Source organism: Pholcus phalangioides, unplaced genomic scaffold (assembly GCF_987345545.1).
Source record: "Pholcus phalangioides strain wild (caught in Gottingen) unplaced genomic scaffold, Ppha-v1.0 ptg000042l_1, whole genome shotgun sequence".
Lineage (NCBI taxonomy): Eukaryota > Metazoa > Arthropoda > Arachnida > Araneae > Pholcidae > Pholcus > Pholcus phalangioides.
Window position 1 is genome coordinate 12,392,858 of NW_028301628.1, and position 21,540 is coordinate 12,414,397.

The window sequence follows — 21,540 nt, forward strand, 5'->3', positions numbered from 1 at the left end:
CATCATCCTTTTTCCAGCGCGCTGTGTAATAATCATACATGAAGTGTAATTTTGTTTCTTTTGATGACAAACTAGACAATGATAAACGTAGTCTGTCTTTCTTAATATGAAGATATAATATTTTAGCTCTTTATAGCCACATTTGAGCCTGGTGTTTTTCTCAACTTTTTTGGCGGACCCCCTGTAGCGTCAGAATATCAATTTCTTCCCATTAAATCCAAAAAATATTGCTTTATACAATTTGCAATATTTATGTATATTGCAATATATTGCAATAAATATGTATATGACATCCATATTTGCGTGTCATTCACGCAATTGTAATATATAAAAATGATCCCAGAACCACACAATGAAAAACACTGTTTCAGCCCGTTTTCTAGCCCTAGTTTCCGGAAAAAAGTATCAGTAGTAAAAGGATGATCATATTTCCTTCATAAAAAATACAAGAAATCATTATCTATACGTGCCTTCACCACTAACTGCCAAAAAAAATTGTCGAAGGTAAGGAAAAGGTGCTGATTATTAGAAAAAAATTTGTCAAGGGGAAATTAAAGTGCTCTGAAATGAATATACTTTTTTATATCTGACTATAATTAATTATGATAATAAGAGTAATAATTATAATCATGTAATTTATAATCTCAATCCTGGATTTCAGGAAAAAATAGAAATTCGAATAAGATTCGTTAAAAATCGTATACATCATTCATACCCTGGAAACAGCTAAAAAAAACTACATTTCATTGTGCATAAATTCTATTATCTGAAACAGAAGGTAACAGCAGAATTTCTGAGAGAAATATACTACGCGTGGTTTTATTCAGTTGTCAATTACGGTATCAGCTGGTATACCAGAACCTAGATATATATGTTCTATCCAGAACAGATGTATTTGCAGTGCTCGCTCTGAAATCCCAACTCAAAGAATTTTAACCACTTTCTTTCTTTCTTTCAAACCGAGCACGACTCAGGTCTATCACCATCTATGGGCGATTTACTACCTAGTGAGTTGTGCCGGAAGTGTAACTGTGTGTGCACCTAACAGTCTGAGTGCACATGTACTGTTTGCGTTTGATTTTTCAGTGCTGCCATCTATATTTCAGAAGTGAAGTGAGTGATGTGTTATGATTGAATTACATTTGTACTATTTGTAGGTCTGTTGCGATACGTTTTAAAGGGGAGATTGGCTCGCATTAGCGCCTTCAAGTTGGGAACCACAGAAAACCAACTTCAGCTGACCACCACTGTGGCGACGGTCGGGTTTCAACCCGGGACCTCGCAGAATTTTAGCCACTTCACGTACAAGCGTTTGGCAAGAAATTTGGATTGTATCTATTAAACGAATCTTCGATAGATATGATAGCCTTGTCCTAACCTGAGGCCCCTTTCACACGCAACGATTTTGTCGAGTCGTCCATTCGTACCTTTCACACTCCCCGATTTCCTGACAGACGATTTTTTTGTTTGCAGGAAGAAATTTGTTCCTTTTTTCCTCATTCGTTTTTAGTTCCACCCCATGGTTCTATGAATCTTATGGGATTTATGAATGTTAATTTTATGAATATAATTTTTTTTTATCAAATTGACGACTCGGCAGTATATTACAAAAAAAAAACCCAACAAAAAACAATCGGAAAAGAATATTCAGTATAACACGTTTAAAATTGGAAATTACTTACTAATTTTATTTTGAATCTGATCTATAACAGGGGGTCTTCAATCTTTCAGACACGGCGGGCCAAATTGAAACTTCCCACAAAGCCCGCGCGCAACCAACTGATGTAATTTAGTGAAATCTTATAACAGAAGGAAAGTCTATTAGGGAGTCCCCGAGTCAATTAGAGAGAAAAATAATTGAAGCCTTTTAGTAATTCTGTGAAATTATTTCTTTAATTAATTTGTTAATTTTGATTAGTTCTGAAACTAGTTGATTAGTTACTAATCAAATTAATTAATTTTGAGATAAATTTTAATCTGAAATCACTTGAATGATTCTTTAATTACTTATTTCGGTAATTCCGAAATTATTTTATTTTTCAACTAGGGGGGCTCTGCCCCCCTGCCGCCTTTGGCGGCCAACCCCCCCCCCCCCCACTTCTCTCCCGGACATATCTTGTTTATTTCGTCCCACTTCATCAGCGTGCTATGGAAAAGGGGAAAGGGACGTGTGAAAGCACCAGCCTACTGAAGAAGCGAATTTTAATGAAAATAATAATAAAGCAACAAAAAACAAATGAGATTCATCAAGTATCCCCAGAAAACTTCCCCATGGGGGTCCCCAGATTCAATTCGCTGAATTTCAGTGGGGCCCCACACTGGATATATCTTGGGCTACCGATGCGTTGCAAATTTTACAATGTTAAACCACAAAAATCAATGAGATACATTCAGGGGCACCGAATTACAACCTGCCAACATTTCCATGGAGCCCTGACCTGCAAGCTTGTCGGACACCCCCCTGTGAGAATTTTACATTTTTACCAATTTTACAACGAATAAAATCCAGGGCCCCACATCCAGTAGCGGGGACACAATACGCAGATTTTTAGTGGGGCCCCAGACTGGCTATATCTCGGGTTTCGGCTGTGGCAAATTCTACAACAGAAAAGAATGAGATTCATCCAGGGCCCCCAAAATCAAACCTGTAAACATGGGGCCCCCCGACTTGGAAGCTTGTTGGTCATCCCCCGGTGCGAGTGCCATGAAAAATTTTCATTTGTATTCGTTTTACCAACGAATAAAATCCAGGGCCCCCAAACAATTACCCGGGACACCAATTCGCATACTTTTGGTGGGGCCCCAGACTGGCTTTATCTCGGGCTTCCGCTGTTGCGAATTCTACAACAGAAAAGAATGAGATTCGTCCAGGGCCCCAAAATGAAACCTGTAAACATGGGGCCCCCGACTTGGAAGCTTGTCGGTCATCCCACGGAGCGAGTACCATGAAAAATTTTTATTTGTATTCGTTTTACCAACGAATAAAATCCAGGACCCCCCAACCAATTACCCGGGACACCAATTCGCATACTTTTGGTGGGGCCCCAGACTGGATATATATTTTGCTTCCGCTATCGAAATTTTTCAACGTTAAAGCAGCAAGAAAACAATGAGATCCATCAAGGGCCCCTGGAAATGAAAACTTTTTACTTATACGTGAAATCTTCCCCGGGTACCCCGACCCTGTGTTGGGAGCACTGCTGTTGTGTGTGTATATTATACATATATATACCTCTCGGCATGGACCTCCCCCCCCCCCCACAAAGGAAGGGCTGACAGGGGCCACAACGATTCTTATCACTTTTTGATTTTTCACACTATAAATTAATCACAGAGGGGCCCCTGAAAAGCTGGTTTGGGGGCTCGAAATCTAAATTCCAGCCTAAGGGCTCTGCTGTAGGATGTAGGAGCCTCTTGGTACATGCACATAACATGGTCCCGATGGGTCAAATGGGTCCCGATATGTGAATATCGACCCAATATCGATATATGATATATGATATCATATCGATATATGAATATGACTGTACGATATATGAATGTGAATATCAATATATGAATCGAAACCGACTTCCGTAACAGATTTCCGTCACTCAAAAATTTCACCCACTTCCGTCACTCGGTTGCTTAGCAACAGGCCCTTTTCGAGTTTGTTTGTGATTTTATATTATAGAATAGATAACTATTCAATTACTTTTTTATTGATTGTGAAATAATTTCTATCAGAAATTACGAAACTATTTCATTGATTTGTAAGTTGTTTTCCTCACTATTTCTGAAATTATTTTTTTCTCTGTAGCTCTGAATTTTCATCAATTTGTTCCAGAATTATTTCTTTCATTTGTTATAGAATCATTTTTTTCCATTTATTTTTTACAATTATTTTTTCATTTATTCTAGAATTATTTCTTGCATTAATTCTGAAAATATTTCTTCCATCAATTCGGAATTTATTTCTTTCATTAATTGTAAAATTAACCGTTTTTCAATGTTTCAACCATTCTCTGAAAATGATCGGAGGGCCACATTAATGACTCGAAGGGCCAAACGTGGCCCGCGGGCCATGCGTTGAAGACCCCTTTCCTATGGTATTAAAAGCCTCTTTTAGTTCCGCACAAACTTCTTTCCATGCCTTTCTTGTGGCATTTCAGTCTTATAGGGATTTATCCCATAGCACTGGTCTATAACTTCTATCAGAGAAATCATGAATTCCACATCGATATGTTCATTCATTTTCTTTTTACGTGCAATTTGATCTCGGAAGAAAACTAGAGTACTATGGAACACAGGCATAGTGCAAAAGTCGTGGCGTGTGAATGCAGAAACTGAGTCACGTACTCGACGAACAACACGGCGACGTCCATGGTCAGTCGTTGGGACGATGGCATCAGTGCCATCGGACGACTCTGTCGTGCTTTGTGAAAGGACCCTATTCTTTCTTCACTTGACTGCTCCCCACCCACGACAAAATGGCTGCCGGCACTTTTCTCGGACGATCAAAATCGTTGCGTGTGAAAGGGACCAAACCGCGCGTTAAAAAACGAAGGGGGAAGGAAATAAAAAAATAAAAGGAAAAGGTATATAATAGATAATATAGATAAGAGTTTGAGTTTTTTAGTCTTCTTTTCACCTTCACCCTACGTGTTCTCTTTCGCTCTTACATGTATATAGTAGAAAGGTACATTATATGTGCGGAAACAAAAATCTTCCGTGGATAATAGGGTTACTATAAAGCCTCACGATGGTGAAGAGAGAGGAAAGAAAGCTCAGAGAACTTGTTTGAAGTTATTCCACTGAAGTTTGGACGTGATATTACGCCCGTGATCGTAAAGAGGTTAATTGATGGCTACGGAGCTCCTTTGCAGGAACATATCCAGTGTATAATGCTAATAAATAAAATAAGCTAATTCAAGATTTCTCGAAAAACTGGTTATATTTGGAGATGATGATTTTAGGGTGGAAATTCATCTCTGCCTTCACGGGGACTCGACCCCGTGCACTCAACGTATGGACTCAACTCGTATTGACTCAAAAGAGAGACCGTGGTTCCAGTCAGCACCTCCTAGAGATAGGCCTCTGCACGCTGTTCGCGACGTCACGCAAGTAGCCCATCCTCACTCAGAATATTCAGAGGAAAAAAAATCCGCTGCACGTGCTAGTATCATCGTTATGCGGAAAAGAAGTGATCGGGCACAGAGTTGGCGATTTCTATGCTCCACATCCAATCACTTGCGAACCAATCCGGAAGATTCTACGCCAAAATAAGAGGAAACGAAATAGGATGCTGTGGTTCGAGATGTGGCAAACTTGCTAGGTGGTCTTACCAGGCTACTCTCATGACGTTCAGATGAACTTGGCAACCTGTGCGGAGGCCTTCTATTACTAGGAGGTGCTGTTCCAGTCCCCGTGGAGGCAGAGATGAATTTACTTCCTAAAATCATCGTCTCCAAATATAAGCAGTCATTCGGGGAATCTTGTATTAACAAGTGGAGGGGGACATCTTTCTCTACACGATCAGCTAATTGTTTTCTCATCCATAGGCCTCTCATAAGTAGGCCTGATTGATTAGTAAAAATTCGGTTAGTTCGCCCCTGTAAAGAAGCTCATCGCATTACACTTTTGTGTGTGATTCAAAGAAACTAGCAACACCAACATAGAATATAATGAGAAGAGGTTAATCAATATGCACACAAAGAGAGCCAATATCAATGACATGACCAAATAAAATTTATTGTGTATCCTCATTTAGAAAAGAAATTTTTCGCAAACATTTTTTTTTAAAATTATCTAGCTCCCAAAGTACTTAATGCATTACCTTTGATAATACAGAATTTATCCGTTTACATCATTTAAAAAAATCACTGTGTGAATTTCTAATAACAATAGACGATATTGATTTATATTTTCAAATAAAATTAAATTAAATAACTGGAATAATGGGAATCAATTTCCAAATTATTTATATTAATTCCAAGTTATTAATTAATAATTGGAAGCCAGTCTACCCCATTATCGATATGCCTGTGGTTGTCTCATATAAAATTTTTTTTCATAAAATGCTCCTGCCATAAACATGTATCTAATTGTTAAAAAAATTTATGGAAAATTATCCAAAGATGTTTTTTACTACTTTTGGATTAATTTTTATCTTTTCGTCCGTCTTTCCGATTGGTCGCTCTATGCAGGCTTCGGCCCCTTGACGACGAATATTAAGATTTGACTGTATTTTATTTTCTGTTATTAATTTTTTCAAAAATGAATTTGAATTTAATAAATACAAATACAACGCCACAACAGGCAAAATGCATCCCGAGGTGGCTGCAAGTAGAAAAGAGGCTCACCAAAAAACTCTTAGCCAAGGAACCTTTTCCAAGACATGGAACCGTGATACCTAAAAAATTGTAGAATCATGTGAAATGTAATGGAAAATACCATTTCTTTTTTGAAACAAAAAAAATCACAATCTCACGGTAATGCCTATTATCTACGACATTAATATAAGCATTAAAAACTCCCCCCATTGTTCCATTATTATTCCTCTTTCACAACAAAGACTTGGATTTCATCCCTTAGAGATGTGACATTAACAGTGTCTCGTTTCAATGACACGTTTCACTTGACAGAGAAAACGAATTAGGAAAGCAACAAAAATGACGGCAAAATGGGACACAGGGGTGGCTTAAATGGAAATACGGAAGTAAGCCACACTGTAAGGCTTATTATCATTATTATTATTATTCTTACACTGAACGTGAGTTCAGTCATTATTCAAAAGTAAAACTCAGTATCTGAAATTCCTCTTTTTCCTTCCCACAAGGTCTCTTTACCTGTATTTAGTGGCTCGCATCACGTAGTCTCGGTGTGTTATAGTCTGCCATCTTTTTTTTTTTACGCTGCCATTGTTGTAATATTGCCTCGTATCAAACATATCCGAAAAGTGCCAATTTGGAGGCCCTTAATTGCTAGAGGCCCACAGAGCTGGGGCTGAGTAATGGCCATGTGACAAAAAACCTGTCACAGCGGCAGGAACGGACATTGCTCATAAACCACTGGTCATCGGATATTCACAAAACCCAACCCACACTCCCTCCACGTCTACTGATGGACGTGATCGGGGTTGAAAATGCGTTGTGTGAGCCAAATGAACCACTAAAAAAGGAATAAAAACACAAAATTTATAATCTTTTCTTTTTTATAGGGGAAAGAGGGATAAAGGGGTGAGAGAGAGAGATACGAGTAATTTGGTTGGGGGGGGGGGGGGAGTTGAAGCTGGAAACGTGATTGCTTATTGTATAAGGTACCGTGCTCACTTGGAATATCCTTCTGCGTTGGTAAATTTGCAACTTGCGTACAGAAGATGAATGGAGCTCGAACCAATCTTATCTGATTATTCTCGAATGCAATTTGAATGTGATTAAATACATGTAATTGTCTCAACATTGAATGAATCATGATGAAGTGATTTAATGAAGGTTTACTGCAGGCACCGCTATCAGAGAGGATTCATTAGGTTCGCTTATCGAGCGCCGTATCCAGAGAATGCCGGGTGCCAAGTGGAGTCGTCCAGAGATCGGTTTTGGCCTGATCTTATTTACTTTGTACACTTAGGATATCACTCAGGCAGTGTCCCCCCCATCCCTCTATTGCAATTCGCTCTGATGGCGAGAAGTTATTCTCTCCAGTAAAAAATACTAGGGCCTAAAGATTGCATGCCAACAACTTTCCCAGTGAAGTTGCAATATTGTGCATACCTCAGTATAAACTCATTATTTCAATAACAAAAAGCGGATTAATGCATTTTGGCAGACGCACCGTTCCTGAATATTATCAGCTAGGCAATCAAACGTTGCGGCAATTAGATATATGCGTGGATTTAGGTATTGCAGAGTGAGCCACATCCTGGATTTTATTAAACCTTATCATGGTATAGTTTGCAATGCTAATATAATTTCTTACGTGTTATGTACGGCATACAGCAAATGTGATGCGCATACGTTGTCATGTGTTTTCTGCGTGTGCGTTCGCCCAACTCTGGAGTTTTATTCACAAGTATAGAGTCCCCCCCCCCCCCTACAAAATAAAGAATATTAAGCTCGCCGAAAAGCTACAGAGGTCCTTTACCGAACGAATAACTGGTATTGAGTGGCTGGTCTTATTGAGAGAGGAGTGAATTTCTGGGTTTGCAACTCTATGGAATGGCGTAGAATCTCTGCAGATCTCAAGATGCGAGTCCACCAAACGGTTTATCCGCCATCGGGAGAAGCTTCCTCCGAGAGCATGAGATCATGAGCAGATGAGCCAACTTAATTAGCCGAATAATTTTTTCCCTCGGTGTTCTGGGTTCTGCTTATAAAGGGAATTCTGAATGATTATTACGAGAATTTTTTTTCTTTTATGCATTTCTTTTGAATACAGTAAAAAAAAGAAAAAAGAATTTACACTCAAGAATAATGTCGAATGTCACGTAAAAGTAGAAAAATTCTCAACATTCAATATATACTCTTTCTTATCCCCTCTCAAAAAGAAAATTTGAACACGGTAGCTTTAAAAACATATTTTATTTCAATATGTTCGCCAATACGCATTTAATTACGTATCTTTTATCATGTATGTATATTGTTTTTCGTTTTTGTAACTATTTTTAATTGGGGGTTGCTGTATTTTAGAAATATATGACGATCATATTTGTTATGGGCATCTCTTTTTCAGTCACCTCGTTGGGCATTTTGCCTATTGGCCTCGTATTTGTATTAGTATAGATGCGTGATTTCCGCGTCAAAACTCTATTGTACTCCAAATTTCATTGATGAGTTAGTCTTACTGTTTTTCTTTAAAAGAATGTCTTTTTTGTGCAAAACTACCCGTTAAAGTTTTAGAGAGGAGTGAAATTGCTCTTCAAAATTATTTTATCGGACAACATTGCAGTATTATGTAATACGTAAGAAGCATCATCGAACTCTGGAGCTCTTACTTCCACGTATCATATAAAACCCAGCTGTTATAAACTTTTGATTAAAGTTGGGTGACCGGTAATTAATTGATGTGCCGCACAAAAGAAATATGGCGTGATATTGCTAGGTATTTTATAAACAATAATATTAGTTTAATTATCAAGTTTGCTTCAAAATTTTAACAGTTCTTATTTGTATGTAGTAAAATAACGTTAGTAAAGAAAATTAATCCCCTTTTTTGAAATTGTAATCGAAACAAATCAATTCAATTTTTTTTCCGATTAGAATTACAGAAAGCTGAGGGGGCATTGTGCATTACTAACGTTGTTTTACAACACACAAATAACAATTGTTAAAATTTCGAAACAAACTTGATAACTAAACTAATATTAATGCTTATAAAATATTTAGTAATATCACACCATATCTTTCTTTTTTTTGTGCGGCACATCAATTAACCAACTTTAACCAAAAGTTTATAACAGCAGGGTTTTTATATGATACGTGGAAGTAAGAGCTCCAGAGTTCGATGATGCTTCTTACGTGTTACATAATACTGCAATGTTGTTCGATAAAATAACTGAAGAGTAATTTCACTCTTCTTTGAAATTTTAAGGGATAGTTTTATAAAAAGGACATTAAAAAAAAACGAAAAAACAGAGAAATAACTCTATTAAAAGCAAAACCTAAAATCTGAAGGAGTATTTTCACTCTTTTCAAGCTATTGGAAAGTCATAATGCGCATTTTATAGAGTGTTTAATTTCGAATAAAAAACTATTCCCTACTTATGCCACTCGTTCGCGTGAAGAGAAAATTTCATAAATCTGTGAATTTCTACGTTTTCATAGGCTTTCAAACTTGCAATGTACTGTGAATTTTTCAAAAATACAATGAAATTTGCAGGAGTAAACTCGGATTTCGCTGCGTGAACCATCCATCTAGATGGCGTATTGGCGAACACTGCTGTACTGTGTTATAGTTATTTTCAATATTTTTTAAAAGGCATATTTTTGCTGTTAAAATTTTATGTTTACCCGTTTATTGGTTATGAACAAAACTGCGAAAGGCACCATTCTTTCATGGTGAATAAACCTCGTTACGATTGGTTGAAAAAACCTGAAATTCAAACCAATCAGCAACGGAGCCGACTTGAAGAATCGGAAACCAGCGTGCACTATGTCCGTACACTTAGGTGGCACGGTCTATATAGTGAATCCTCTAATTTTACCGCTTCCGTTAAGGCTACAATGCAGTGGTTCTCAAACTTTTGCTACTCGTGGTTACCTTTCCATCTTTCGTATACGGTACCTCGGAATATCGAAACGAACCACTGAATAAGCACATATCAAACATTAATATCGACAGCTCACGGAGATGACCCTTGGAGCCACGGCACACACTTTGAGAAACACTGCTATAATGCCTTCAAGTACCGACAGCCAGAACCAGAAACGTGAGAGAAAATAAAACTCTATTAAATACATCATTAGTGAATGTTAAAAGCAGCACCATAAAGTATCTTCATTTTCGGTGTGTTTATATGTAACACACACAAAGGAGAATCTTGTAAATTAAGACAAAACTGATGAGAAGGAAGCTTTTACGATAAGGATTTTATTCATTGCACGATGGTTGTTCGAAAAATGGATGGATGAATGAAAGAAAGCTATGGCATGGCTAATGTCCATCAGCAGATCTCGAAAGATATGGATCTACCACGCGATCTACCAACTAAGAATGATCTCTCTCTCTCTCGTACTTGAAACAAAAGTAGAGCCTCCCATTAATTGGTTCATCATCTTCTTCTTAACCTTATAAGAAAAGGATTCTTTTATATTTTCTAATGATCTCGAATGGTAGTTAAGAGAGAGTTTATTTCGATATATACAATGTTTTTTTCCCCTTCCATTATTATATATTTAAAAGAGAGAGGCAACGATTAAGCTCTTTTGTTCGCAACTAGAAATGATCTCATCAGCTCTTGGGATGATGCGCTCTCTCTCTTTATCTCTATGTATCTCTTATTTTCTCTTAATCCCGTGAAACGCAAATGGTTTCACAAATGGTTGGTGAGGGGGCCTCAAACATCGAAGATGAGCCCTTTTGCGTGGTTTAGAGCGATTGGTGATCATCATCATCACCACCACTGAAAAAAAAAATTGATAATGAAATTCATGGTATATTTTGCTTTTATCGAGAAATGATATCGCTGCCAACATGAATTCGATTGATGCCTAATTCGTTTACGGAACGAAGCCAAGAGCAAAAACAAAAGATGTATGTTAATCATCTTTCATTTTTACCTCAGCATAAAAAGCCGAGATCTTTGAGCATTAATTGATATTTTTTTAATATTAAAATACCACGAAACGAAGGCTCAACACATTGATCAGTTTATTTGGTTTATAAATTATTACGATGGTTAATTAACGTCCTTTCCGATCTAAGAGATCTAAAAACGAGCAGCGAAACCTCTACTACCATTTCTCGGAAAACCAGCCATCAGGAGAATCAAGACATTCAAATAGAGGTGAAGTTCTTCAGAGAAAAAATTCTAGAGAACAGAAAAAAATTGGCACTGCTTAGACGGAGTTCTACAAATTTTCTAACATTAAACGGGCCAAAAGAAATTTCCTAAAGGCCAACAAGTCATACTGCTATATCTGCGTAGATCGACAGCTCGCGGGGGCCCTTCACTATATTAGGCAGGTTTACCAGTTTTTTTGGCTCTTCAGTGTATATAAAATTGAACTCTCTCTCTCTCTCTCTGTGTGTGTGTCTACAATTTTAGATCAATCGTCGCCAAATTTTGCATATGTACCAAATGGGACCCGACTTGAACGATAGGCTACTTTAAAATTTTTTTCAGAGCCGGGCAAATGCCCCGAACGAGCAAAAAAACTGCCGGGCAACAATGGTTTTTGGGGATCAACAATTACTTTCGGAACGTTTACTTTGGTTACCGTGGTTCCCTAGCAATGCGTTTCAGACGTGTATATGCCTTTATAATGGTTTGTCACATTTTCAATACTCCCAGTAATGAGAGCTTTTTGAATGATGTCAGAATGATGATGATGTCATTTGATGAGATGTCAGAATCATTATCAGCATCACTGAGGGAAAGGCAAAGGATGATCCCCATAGAAATCAGTGTTCAAATTGCCGATTTTACTGTAGAAATGCGGAAATTCGGTGAGGTTTTCTGTCACATCAATAATTTTAAAAATTGTATTGAATTCTCGATTTTTGAAATATTGAGTTCGCTTAGAGGTATACGAAGCCCAGGAGATTAAACATGAAGTAATTAGCCGGACCTACTTTTGAGTTGGATATGCATGCAATAACATTGATTTCAACTTTTTATGTACATCTTCTCAAGCTCGAAAATGAAAATGTGTCTGTATTGTGTCTTTTAATATTCAACTGTATAAATTCATAAAGTTTAGGTTGTTATAAAATGAATTATGGGCCCATAAAGTGCATCGAAGAAATTCCACAGCTTTAACTAAGCATTTTTGGAAGCTGAAATAGGCAGATGGATAACTTGAAGTTAAAAAGGGGGGGGGGGGGAGAATCGAAATACTTAGCGCCGTTAAAAAAGCAAAAAAATATATATTCAATTCTACGTTTCTTGAAATCTAGATTTGTTTCTTTCATGAGAAGCGCAGGAAGTCGCCATATTGGTTAACTTATACACGGTTTGTATGTCCCTTAAAGAAAGAGGGAGATATCACATGATCGAAAAAGCCTCATTGAAGAAAACCCGGGCAGCGAAGGATATTATAGCTAATTATAAATAAGATCGATCTTAGACCACCTCGTTGATGGCTGAAAATTTGGAACAATTCTACAAAAAAGCTAGAAAGCTTTTTTTCTATCAAGTTGTCGAACAACAAATTTTTAAAGACCACAGTTAGAAAATTCTGTTTTTCCTCTATTTTTCTCTCTCACCCCCCCCCCCTTTTTTGATAATTTAATACCCATTTTAACATTGTTCAGCTGGAGTGCACATCGGGACTGCGTACCACTGGATACCGAGTATGCTTTTCAACCTATGAATCAAGGTGTAACATTCAAAATCTGAATCTTTTGTCGTCATTAAGAGTACTGAAAGTATCGGAAAGTTCAGATTTTGTAATACGTTAGTGAAAGTATATTTCCTTGATAACATAAGAATGATAAGCAAAATTTTAAAAACAGTTTCGTAACGGATGATCATGAACTGTTTCCGTAAATCAGGCTTCAAACATGGTCAAGAAATTTTGCAGTGACGTTGATTCCAGAACAGCAGACTAAATCAATTATTATGATTATAAATTATTTATATTTAGGAAACAATGTCGTAACTGACAATAAAATTTTAATAATTGATAATATATTGCTGTATTATATCCTATGTGAAGGTTGAAGATTCAATTGCGAGTTATAATCATTTTACCGATCCAGGATAGATTAATTGGATAATCCGAATCTTTTTTCAATGACTTTGGGGGCTTCGAATTAACCGAATTCGACTGTACTATGCACCAAAAATGAAACATCACATCCAAAGAATCAGATCATCTTCATCATCCTGACATTAAATTATTACGTGAACCTCTTCTACCAGTTTTATCAATTTTAATCCTTTATAAGACGGAATCGTGACATTCACTTGTTTAGTCGTAAACGATTTCCAAATTACGATTTTTTTTTACTCAATAATCTTCATATTTCTTATCGTAGCAATAAATGAGAAAAAAGAAGAAAAAAAAATCGTAAATGGAATGAGAATACCTCAAAAACGAACAAGAGACAAAAGAAAAAAATATCGTGAGAATAAAATTTTTAGCACAGAGAAAGAAATCTTTACCAATTAACGAAACAGAAACTAATTATCCTAAAGAACCATAAAATAATTTTTAATTAAAGAAACCGGTAAATTCATTTATTTCTAATAAGATTCCCGCTAACGATTCGTTTTTTTTTCACTCTCTTATTACATTCGTCGAACTATATTTTCGACAAGACGTTTTTTTATCTTACCTTATCCCTTATCCTTTCTGAATCGTTTCGTGCAAAAGAGAATACGCACCTTACATTTTTGTAATTTTTTTCTAAGCAGTCCCTTAATTTTAATGAAAAATAGGCAATTTTCAGAGCTAAGAGAAAGTGAGTGTATGGGGAGAGGAGCAGAGAGAACTCATATATAGAGCAAATCAAGAAAAATAGAAAAATTCTTTTCTACTTATTCCTTAAAAAAATAAAACGAAACGAAATTATTAATGGTAGAATATAAAGAAAACGAGTAAAAAAAAATTATCCCTATATATATATATATATATATATAAGTTAAAGGGGGGCTCAGTGTAGAAGAAAAAATACAAAATAAAAGTCCATTACCTGTTTCATTAAAAACGTTTATCCCATTTGCAGATTTTTCAAAAAGGGAAAAATTTCCGAAAAATGGGATGTGGAAGAGGATTTTCCCTAATATATATATATATATATATATATATATATATTTTTTTTTTAACTTATTATTCCGAATTCCAGTTTAAGATTCCCTCTTTTTCCCCTATTTTTTTAAGGAAAAAAATCCCAAAGAAGGGGGAAAAGTAGGGGAAATTACTTTGCTAATGAAACTTAGGAAAGAACAATTCGATTTAAAAATATGGTCCGTTGTGATTTTTACCCGCGTTTTCCCATACACCTTTTTTTATTATTCGTTTTCTCTTCCCCTTAAACGAACTATCTGTATGTATTTCGTATGTTACATGGAGTAATCATTCTCTTGTATGTATGTACTTTTAAGAGAGGTTTTGTATGGTACGGGTGAGGAACGCGATCGGTGAGAATGACTTCAGGAGGGGTTTTTTTTCGTATTTTATCTCGTTTTGTAGCGTTACGACTGTTGTTCTTTGATTAAAAGGGGTAAAAAAAAAATGAGGGAATATATTGTGTTTCAGGGAGAAGAACCAAAATGAGAAATTTTAAGAGCTTAAAATTGCTTTGAAAAAACTGTAAACTGTGCGCATCAAGGATTTGTTTTTCATTCTCTTACTATTGAATTGGCTCGAAATAAATATTTTTTGAAACGTTGTACGTTAACACACACAGTCGTTCCTACAATTTTTACTAGGCATTGCCGTCGTTGAAGTTCAATTCAAATTTTTGCACATCTAGCTTCAATTTGCGTTCTTGTAACCGTTTGAATAACCGATGTAATATAGAAGGAATGATTAACTTGTGTCGTGAAATATTTTCATGACTCCCTGAGACTATTGGTATGTTGTATTACATGCGTACTCGACCCATGGTCCGCGGGCAAAATACCCTTGGAGTTCTCTGATGTGGCTTACGACCTCAAACCTCATTTTGTAAAAATGAATTGAATGATTTTTCGCACTAATACAAACGCAAAAGCCACAACAGGCAAAATGTCTAGCGAAGTGGTTGAAAAAGATGCCCATAAAAAATATGGATGTTAAATATATCTAAATATACAGCAACACAATAAAAGATCAATTATCACAAACAAACAAATAATTATGATAAAATGTAATACACTGCCCATAAAAAAAATTATGGCTGTGTCATGTGAGTATGGATAGCTTCTCTCGATCCATCCCATTAAAAGCATTATTTCTTTTTTAAACGTGCCAATTGTGGTAGAATTCATGACTCCCGAGGGTAAGCTATTCACAATCATTTATTCACAGTCCTGTTTGAGAAAAATTCCCTACGACACCACAACATTGAATTTTGCCTTACCAGTTGATTGACGGTATATTAATTTCTCATGGTCCATCATATCCATCTTGTTGAAAATTTTAAACACTTCTATCATATATTCCCCTTCCATACCTAAATTCATCCAATGTAAACATATTCAAGATATCAAGTTTATCTTCATAGATCTAGCTTTGTGTGCCAACAAGAGCACGTATTGGTCTTCTCTACACTCCCTCAACCAAGTCAATGTCCCTTTGCAAGTACGGTCTCCAAAACCTTACAAATACTCCAGTCCAGGATGAATTGAGCCCCAGAAAAGTGGAAGGATTACTTTAGAAACGTGTTACTCAAAGTGTGCGTCACGGCGAGCTAGAGATATTGATTTCTGTGCCTATTTATGCTTTGAAGTGATTCTTTTATATGGGAAAATATCTACCACAAACTATGCTAGGGAGCCACAGAGGAACCATGAATTTAGGCAAGAGAACCCCCGCGAGGACACAAATTTGAGAACCACTTTTTTAGGAGAATGCCAACAGACATTTCTAAGAATTAAACCGAGCATTCTATTCAATTTTTCGACCAACTGCAGAACAATGTTCAGTAAGTCTAAGCTACTCGTCAATGAGAATTCTCAAATCTATAATCCTAGTTGCAGTATTATTTGGTCATTTTTTTTGAGTAAGAGATGGTGATTAAACAGTGGTTATCCAATATCGGGGTCTTTTCATTGTAGCTTCTGCTATGGATTCCAACGATTCAAATTGCACCGCTATTCAGAGTAAATAGGTCCATGTTTAAAAAATTCTATTGGTTAATTCAAATTCTTGCTCAGCAGCTTATTTTCAGAAAGAAAATATTTCCATTTCTTTTAAATTCAGTTTTCACATTTCTTTCTTCAACGTAGTGTTTAAATATTCTTCTAATACTCCTACACATGCTATCTGCTGGACTATTTCGACTTTTGTAAAACTGTAAATTACGGAGGGATACGTTTTTTATTTCTGCTGTAAACTTAGTGAATGTGGAAATGTTCCCTTTTGAAAATAAGCTCTTCAAGTGAGTTTCAATTTACTTAAAGATAGTGTCTATTAAATAAAAATCATTAATTAACTTGATGAACATTTCAATCGAAGCAACCTAATAATTTTACACGTGAATCTTAGATGCTCAATGTAATCTGGTATGTAAGTACGAGAGATAGAAATTCGTTTGATATCTGTGAGAACTGAGAAGTTTCCCCATCAACTAAACCATAGTTATAATCTGAATAACTAAACACCAAGTATGTGTAGAAGGGAAAAAAAACAAGTAGAGAGAAAGGTGATAGAGCTTCTACTGTTTCACACAGCCCGGGCCTCCCAGATTTGACGTTAAATAGACAGTTTCTGCCAGTATCGAGTAGGCCCACCCTTCATCCGAGATAACGAGCGTTATATAATAAGGGCCCCCACAATGTTAAAAGATAGAGTGTGATAGAGGCCTACCTCCTCGCGTGAGCCATTCCGGGTGGTAATACCTGACGCCCTAAAGCGGTGAAACTTGTCAGAGCGCCAAAGATCATGCTGTTGACAGCTCGTGGGCATTTGATATAAGCCCCGGATAAAGGAAAAAAAATAATAATAAAAAGTTAGTTATTCTTTTTATATGCTATGTATCGCTACGGCATGCACTGTGCCAAGGCAAAACAAAAGATCGTATGACATATTAGCTCAACAATTCATTACCGAGCACCCATTTGTAACATCAGTTTTTTGGACGAAAATTCGTTTGGCGTTGATGTGATCCGGCAACAGAAAAGATGACGAGGCTATTTCTCGTCATCGTCTTATTTTTTTGAGAACCAACAAATTACTTTGACACAATTTTTACTGGATTGATCATATATAACCTTGTTCGTACATTGATCTTCATTTGTACACGATAGATGACACTGTGTAAGACGATTTTTGTTCCGTGTGTAACCAGCCTTATTTCCAAATGATTTACTATTAAAAACGGCAAAAATAACAATTTCATGTTTTAAACTTTGCTTTTCAGCTAAAACATGAAGATGAAGTATATATGGGAATAAAGCTAGAAACACTATCCTCCCCCCCCCCCCCCATCATTTTCTTAATTTAAATTCTGTTAAGCGTCCAGATACGAGACTACGAGACTTATTATAAAAGTTTTTTAAAATGATTATCAGTGCGTATCAGAAAGTTCTTTTTCTGTCATTTTCAATATTCCAGTCACCTAATCAGCCAATGGTAAATGACAAGTTCACAAAAATATCGAAGTGTAAGGGGGAAATAATCGTTTTCAAGATTTTTGAGGCCAAACTAACACAGGAATCACAACTTTTAACCAAGGAAAAATATTTTTTTGTTACATAGTGTAATCATTAATTTACCATCAAGCCATGATTATCTTAATTAAAGGCCATTTTACTAAGATGCTTTTCCGTCACCGTACATGGAAAAATCCCTCCATTTGACTCTCGACACCGGTAAATGCAAAATACGACTTAAGACTAGGGATTGCCTTACCCGAGGGTGTTAGATTTCTAAGCGACCTCTTTAGAGTAGGGCAGGAAATCACTCTTGAAAACCTAGAGGAACTGAATATCCTTAGAGATTTGTGAGAACATTATATGGAAATGCTAATCCTCCTGTGAACTGAGGTTACCTGAATCCCTATTCGGAGAACTGATGATCACTACGGAATGGTGTGTCATGGACGCGACGACGGCAAGTTTATACGTGAATGCCTTTTCCATTTCATCACGGTAGGTAGATACATAGATCCACTCACAACCTCGGACTGATGCAATTTAGTAACTTACTTCCGTTACCAAATTACTTCCGTACTGTTACATCAGGATACAGATCGGCCATTTCGGTACTCAAAATCGAAGCCAAATAGCATTAAAAATGACTACAATTAATATAAAAGAAATGTCGAAGCGTCACTCGAAAGAACATTTTTGGTCATTTTGAGAAATAAAAAATAAGAAGAAAACCCAATTTATGACGTATCACAACAATATTTTATCTACTGATTCTGATATTGCCGGTGTCTTCGCAGAATATTTTGGATCTATTTTCTCCACCAATAATAACCGAGGCCGCGCATTTGTAAATCGAGGAATAGCTTCAACCCTTTGAGTGGCAAAGAAAAATCCCTAAACCCCCTTCAAAATGTCATATATTTTTTAACACTTTGTTCCTCAGTGTTCCACTGCATGGAACACCCAACTTGAATAGCTTCTCAAACCGTTAAATTCAACTATAAATAGATAAAAATAGATTTACCATTTTTACTTCGAACTTTCGTTTTCAATCATGGAAGACACCACCAAACAAAGCAATCCATGATCTTCCGCTGTGTGACGCGTTATTTCAAATCACGTTATTAAAAATACTCGTATCTACAAGAAATTTTGTATATTTTTTTGTGATTACAAAATTGTACCTGCGTACTCCTTTAGGCCTAGGTAGACAGCCTACAACTTTTTTTTGTTGCAATTCCAACTTTAAAGGGTAGTGCGCCGTAAAGGGTTAATGAAGTAGGCTCTCTTTCGATTTTCATCAGGTGCAAACTAAATAGGGATATGGGGAAAAGTGTTTCATTGAGAAATCAACTTTACAAAATACTATCTGGGTTTGCCAATGCTAAAATAAGAGGAAAGGAGACAAGATATCTCGCCAAATTATAGTTAATTAATAAATCAATACAAATACAAAGTATATATTTCTTTACGAAACTGCAAATGCTCTCAAATTTGGGTCCGAAACTAAATTTTTCAGTAATTAAGAAAATTCATTTAATGAATTCATTAATTCATGATTTTGGATTCATCATAATTCATGATGGAAGATCATAATTCATGATGGAAGATCATAATTCATGATGGAAGATCATAATTCTTGATGGAAGATCATAATTCAACAGTTTTGGAAATTATGCAATAATCATGCTTTTTTTATATTTCGGCAGCTGTCATCAGACGGGAAAAGGACATAGAGTTGAAGCCCCGAGAAATGCTTTACCCCGAGATGTTAATGGAAGGTGATCTCATACTTCAAGTAAGTCATCGCTTCATTTACATTCAAAATCGCGTATTTATCATGATGTTATTTTAATCATTACGGCTAGGATTTTTATGACCTAAAAACCGACAGAACATGCTCCATAAAAAACGCATTTACGTCCTTAAAAACTTGAAATATGGCGTAAAGAACCTAAAAATATGCCTTCATAAATAGGCTGACCATATTTCCTACAGCAAAAATTACTGAAAATCGCCAATCGTTGTCCAAAATGATATAAAAGGCACATAAATAAAATCGTCAATCGTTGCGAGAAATATCTATTGTTAAAAACAATGCTACAGGTTGGTAAAATTGTCAATTATTGCTAATATCGTCTAAAAATTGCTAATGGGGGGAAATTAAGCTAGCGAAGAGTGAGCTTGAAGGAAAAAAAATCCCTCTTCATTACACTGCTGAAATGTGCAAAATAATGTACTAAAATATGAAAATACTGTATGCCTTAAATTCTGAACATCATGAAAAATGCCTGAAAATTACTAAAAATTATGAAAAAATGCCTGAAAGTTACTGAAAATCGTGAAAAAATTATCTATCGCATAAAAATAGCGAAATATGCAAAATCATAAAAAAAACACGCAAAGTCATAGAAATCCAAGCACTAATAATCATGATAGATCTATAATTACCTATGATAGATCTATAATAACTCATTAATTTTTTTTAAATCTTATACAAACCAATATCGATATTCTAAATTTGCCGTTCCTTAGCTATTCAAAACGGGAATGTTTCTACAAAAAACAGCTATTAAAGCAGTGTTTCCCAAAGTGGGCAATATCGCCCCCGGTGGGCGATGGAATGGTCCAGAGGGCGATAGAAGCTACGGTTATAACATAGTAATCTATGGGCTTGTTTGAATTGGGGGCCATGAGAGAAAAAAAATCTCTGAAGAAGGAAGCAATGGAACAAAAAAATTTGGAAAAACATGTATTAAACGCTGGATTGTCATTTAGACAGGGCAGGGATCTTCCATATTTTTTGAATTGCGAGCACCTTCTATATCCGTCTTATCCGAACAAGAGCACCCGTGAGGCAACTCTGACATGTGCATAATCTCCTATCAGTATGATGCCAATGCAACTTGATTGAGTTGTAATCTCCCATCGAATACTTTGGTGTTTCAATGAGCACGCACATGGTGCTCTTAAGTTTAAGATGTGGTGTGTTTTTTTTTGTTTTTTTTTTGGGTGGGTGGCATAGGTGCACAAACATTTTGAGGCTTGCGGGACATATTTGACACAGATAATAATTCTGTGGGCATCATAAGTTAGGCCACCACTAGGTACTTGGTCAGTAGGGTCGAGCAAGCATTTCGGTACCCTCGTATAATGTAGAAAAATCAGTTGTGAAGGGAGAATTCGGTACCCACTTCTGGAATCCAGCGCCCGTAGCATCATACCATCCTTCTCCTCCCTAGTTTCGGCCCTGAGTAAAATATTATTAATGCTAAGTTCTATAAAAGTAATTACTGCTTTGAAGGCCGTATAGTTGAGTGATTTCCCCAAAAGCTTTTTGTGGGGACTGAATTATTTTTTCAAGGACATGAATAGCCGAAACAATTCTTCAAAGACCGTATAGAAGCTGAATTATTTCTCTAATCTCTCAAGAAGTCGAAAGAATTCACCAAAGGCTGCATAAAAGTTGAATTATTTTCCAGTGTCTCACGCACACACACACACACACACACACACACACACACACACATTTAGAAGCCAAACAAATCTTTCAGGCCCTTCATCAAAGTCAAAAATTTTCCAAAGGCCGTATCGAAGTTCAG

The 21,540-nt window shown here is 36.3% G+C and overlaps 1 protein-coding gene across 2 annotated transcripts in view; it reads left to right on the forward strand.

Moving 5' to 3' along the window:
- Positions 1 to 21,540, forward strand: part of LOC149064486 (uncharacterized) — a 110,169-nt gene that overhangs the window by 52,998 nt on the left and 35,631 nt on the right. For both annotated transcript variants that reach the window (XM_089254983.1, XM_089254982.1), the window contains exon 3: positions 19,648 to 19,736. In XM_089254983.1, the coding sequence (XP_089111109.1) occupies positions 19,648 to 19,736 (89 nt within the window). The remainder of the gene's footprint in view (positions 1 to 19,647; positions 19,737 to 21,540) is intronic.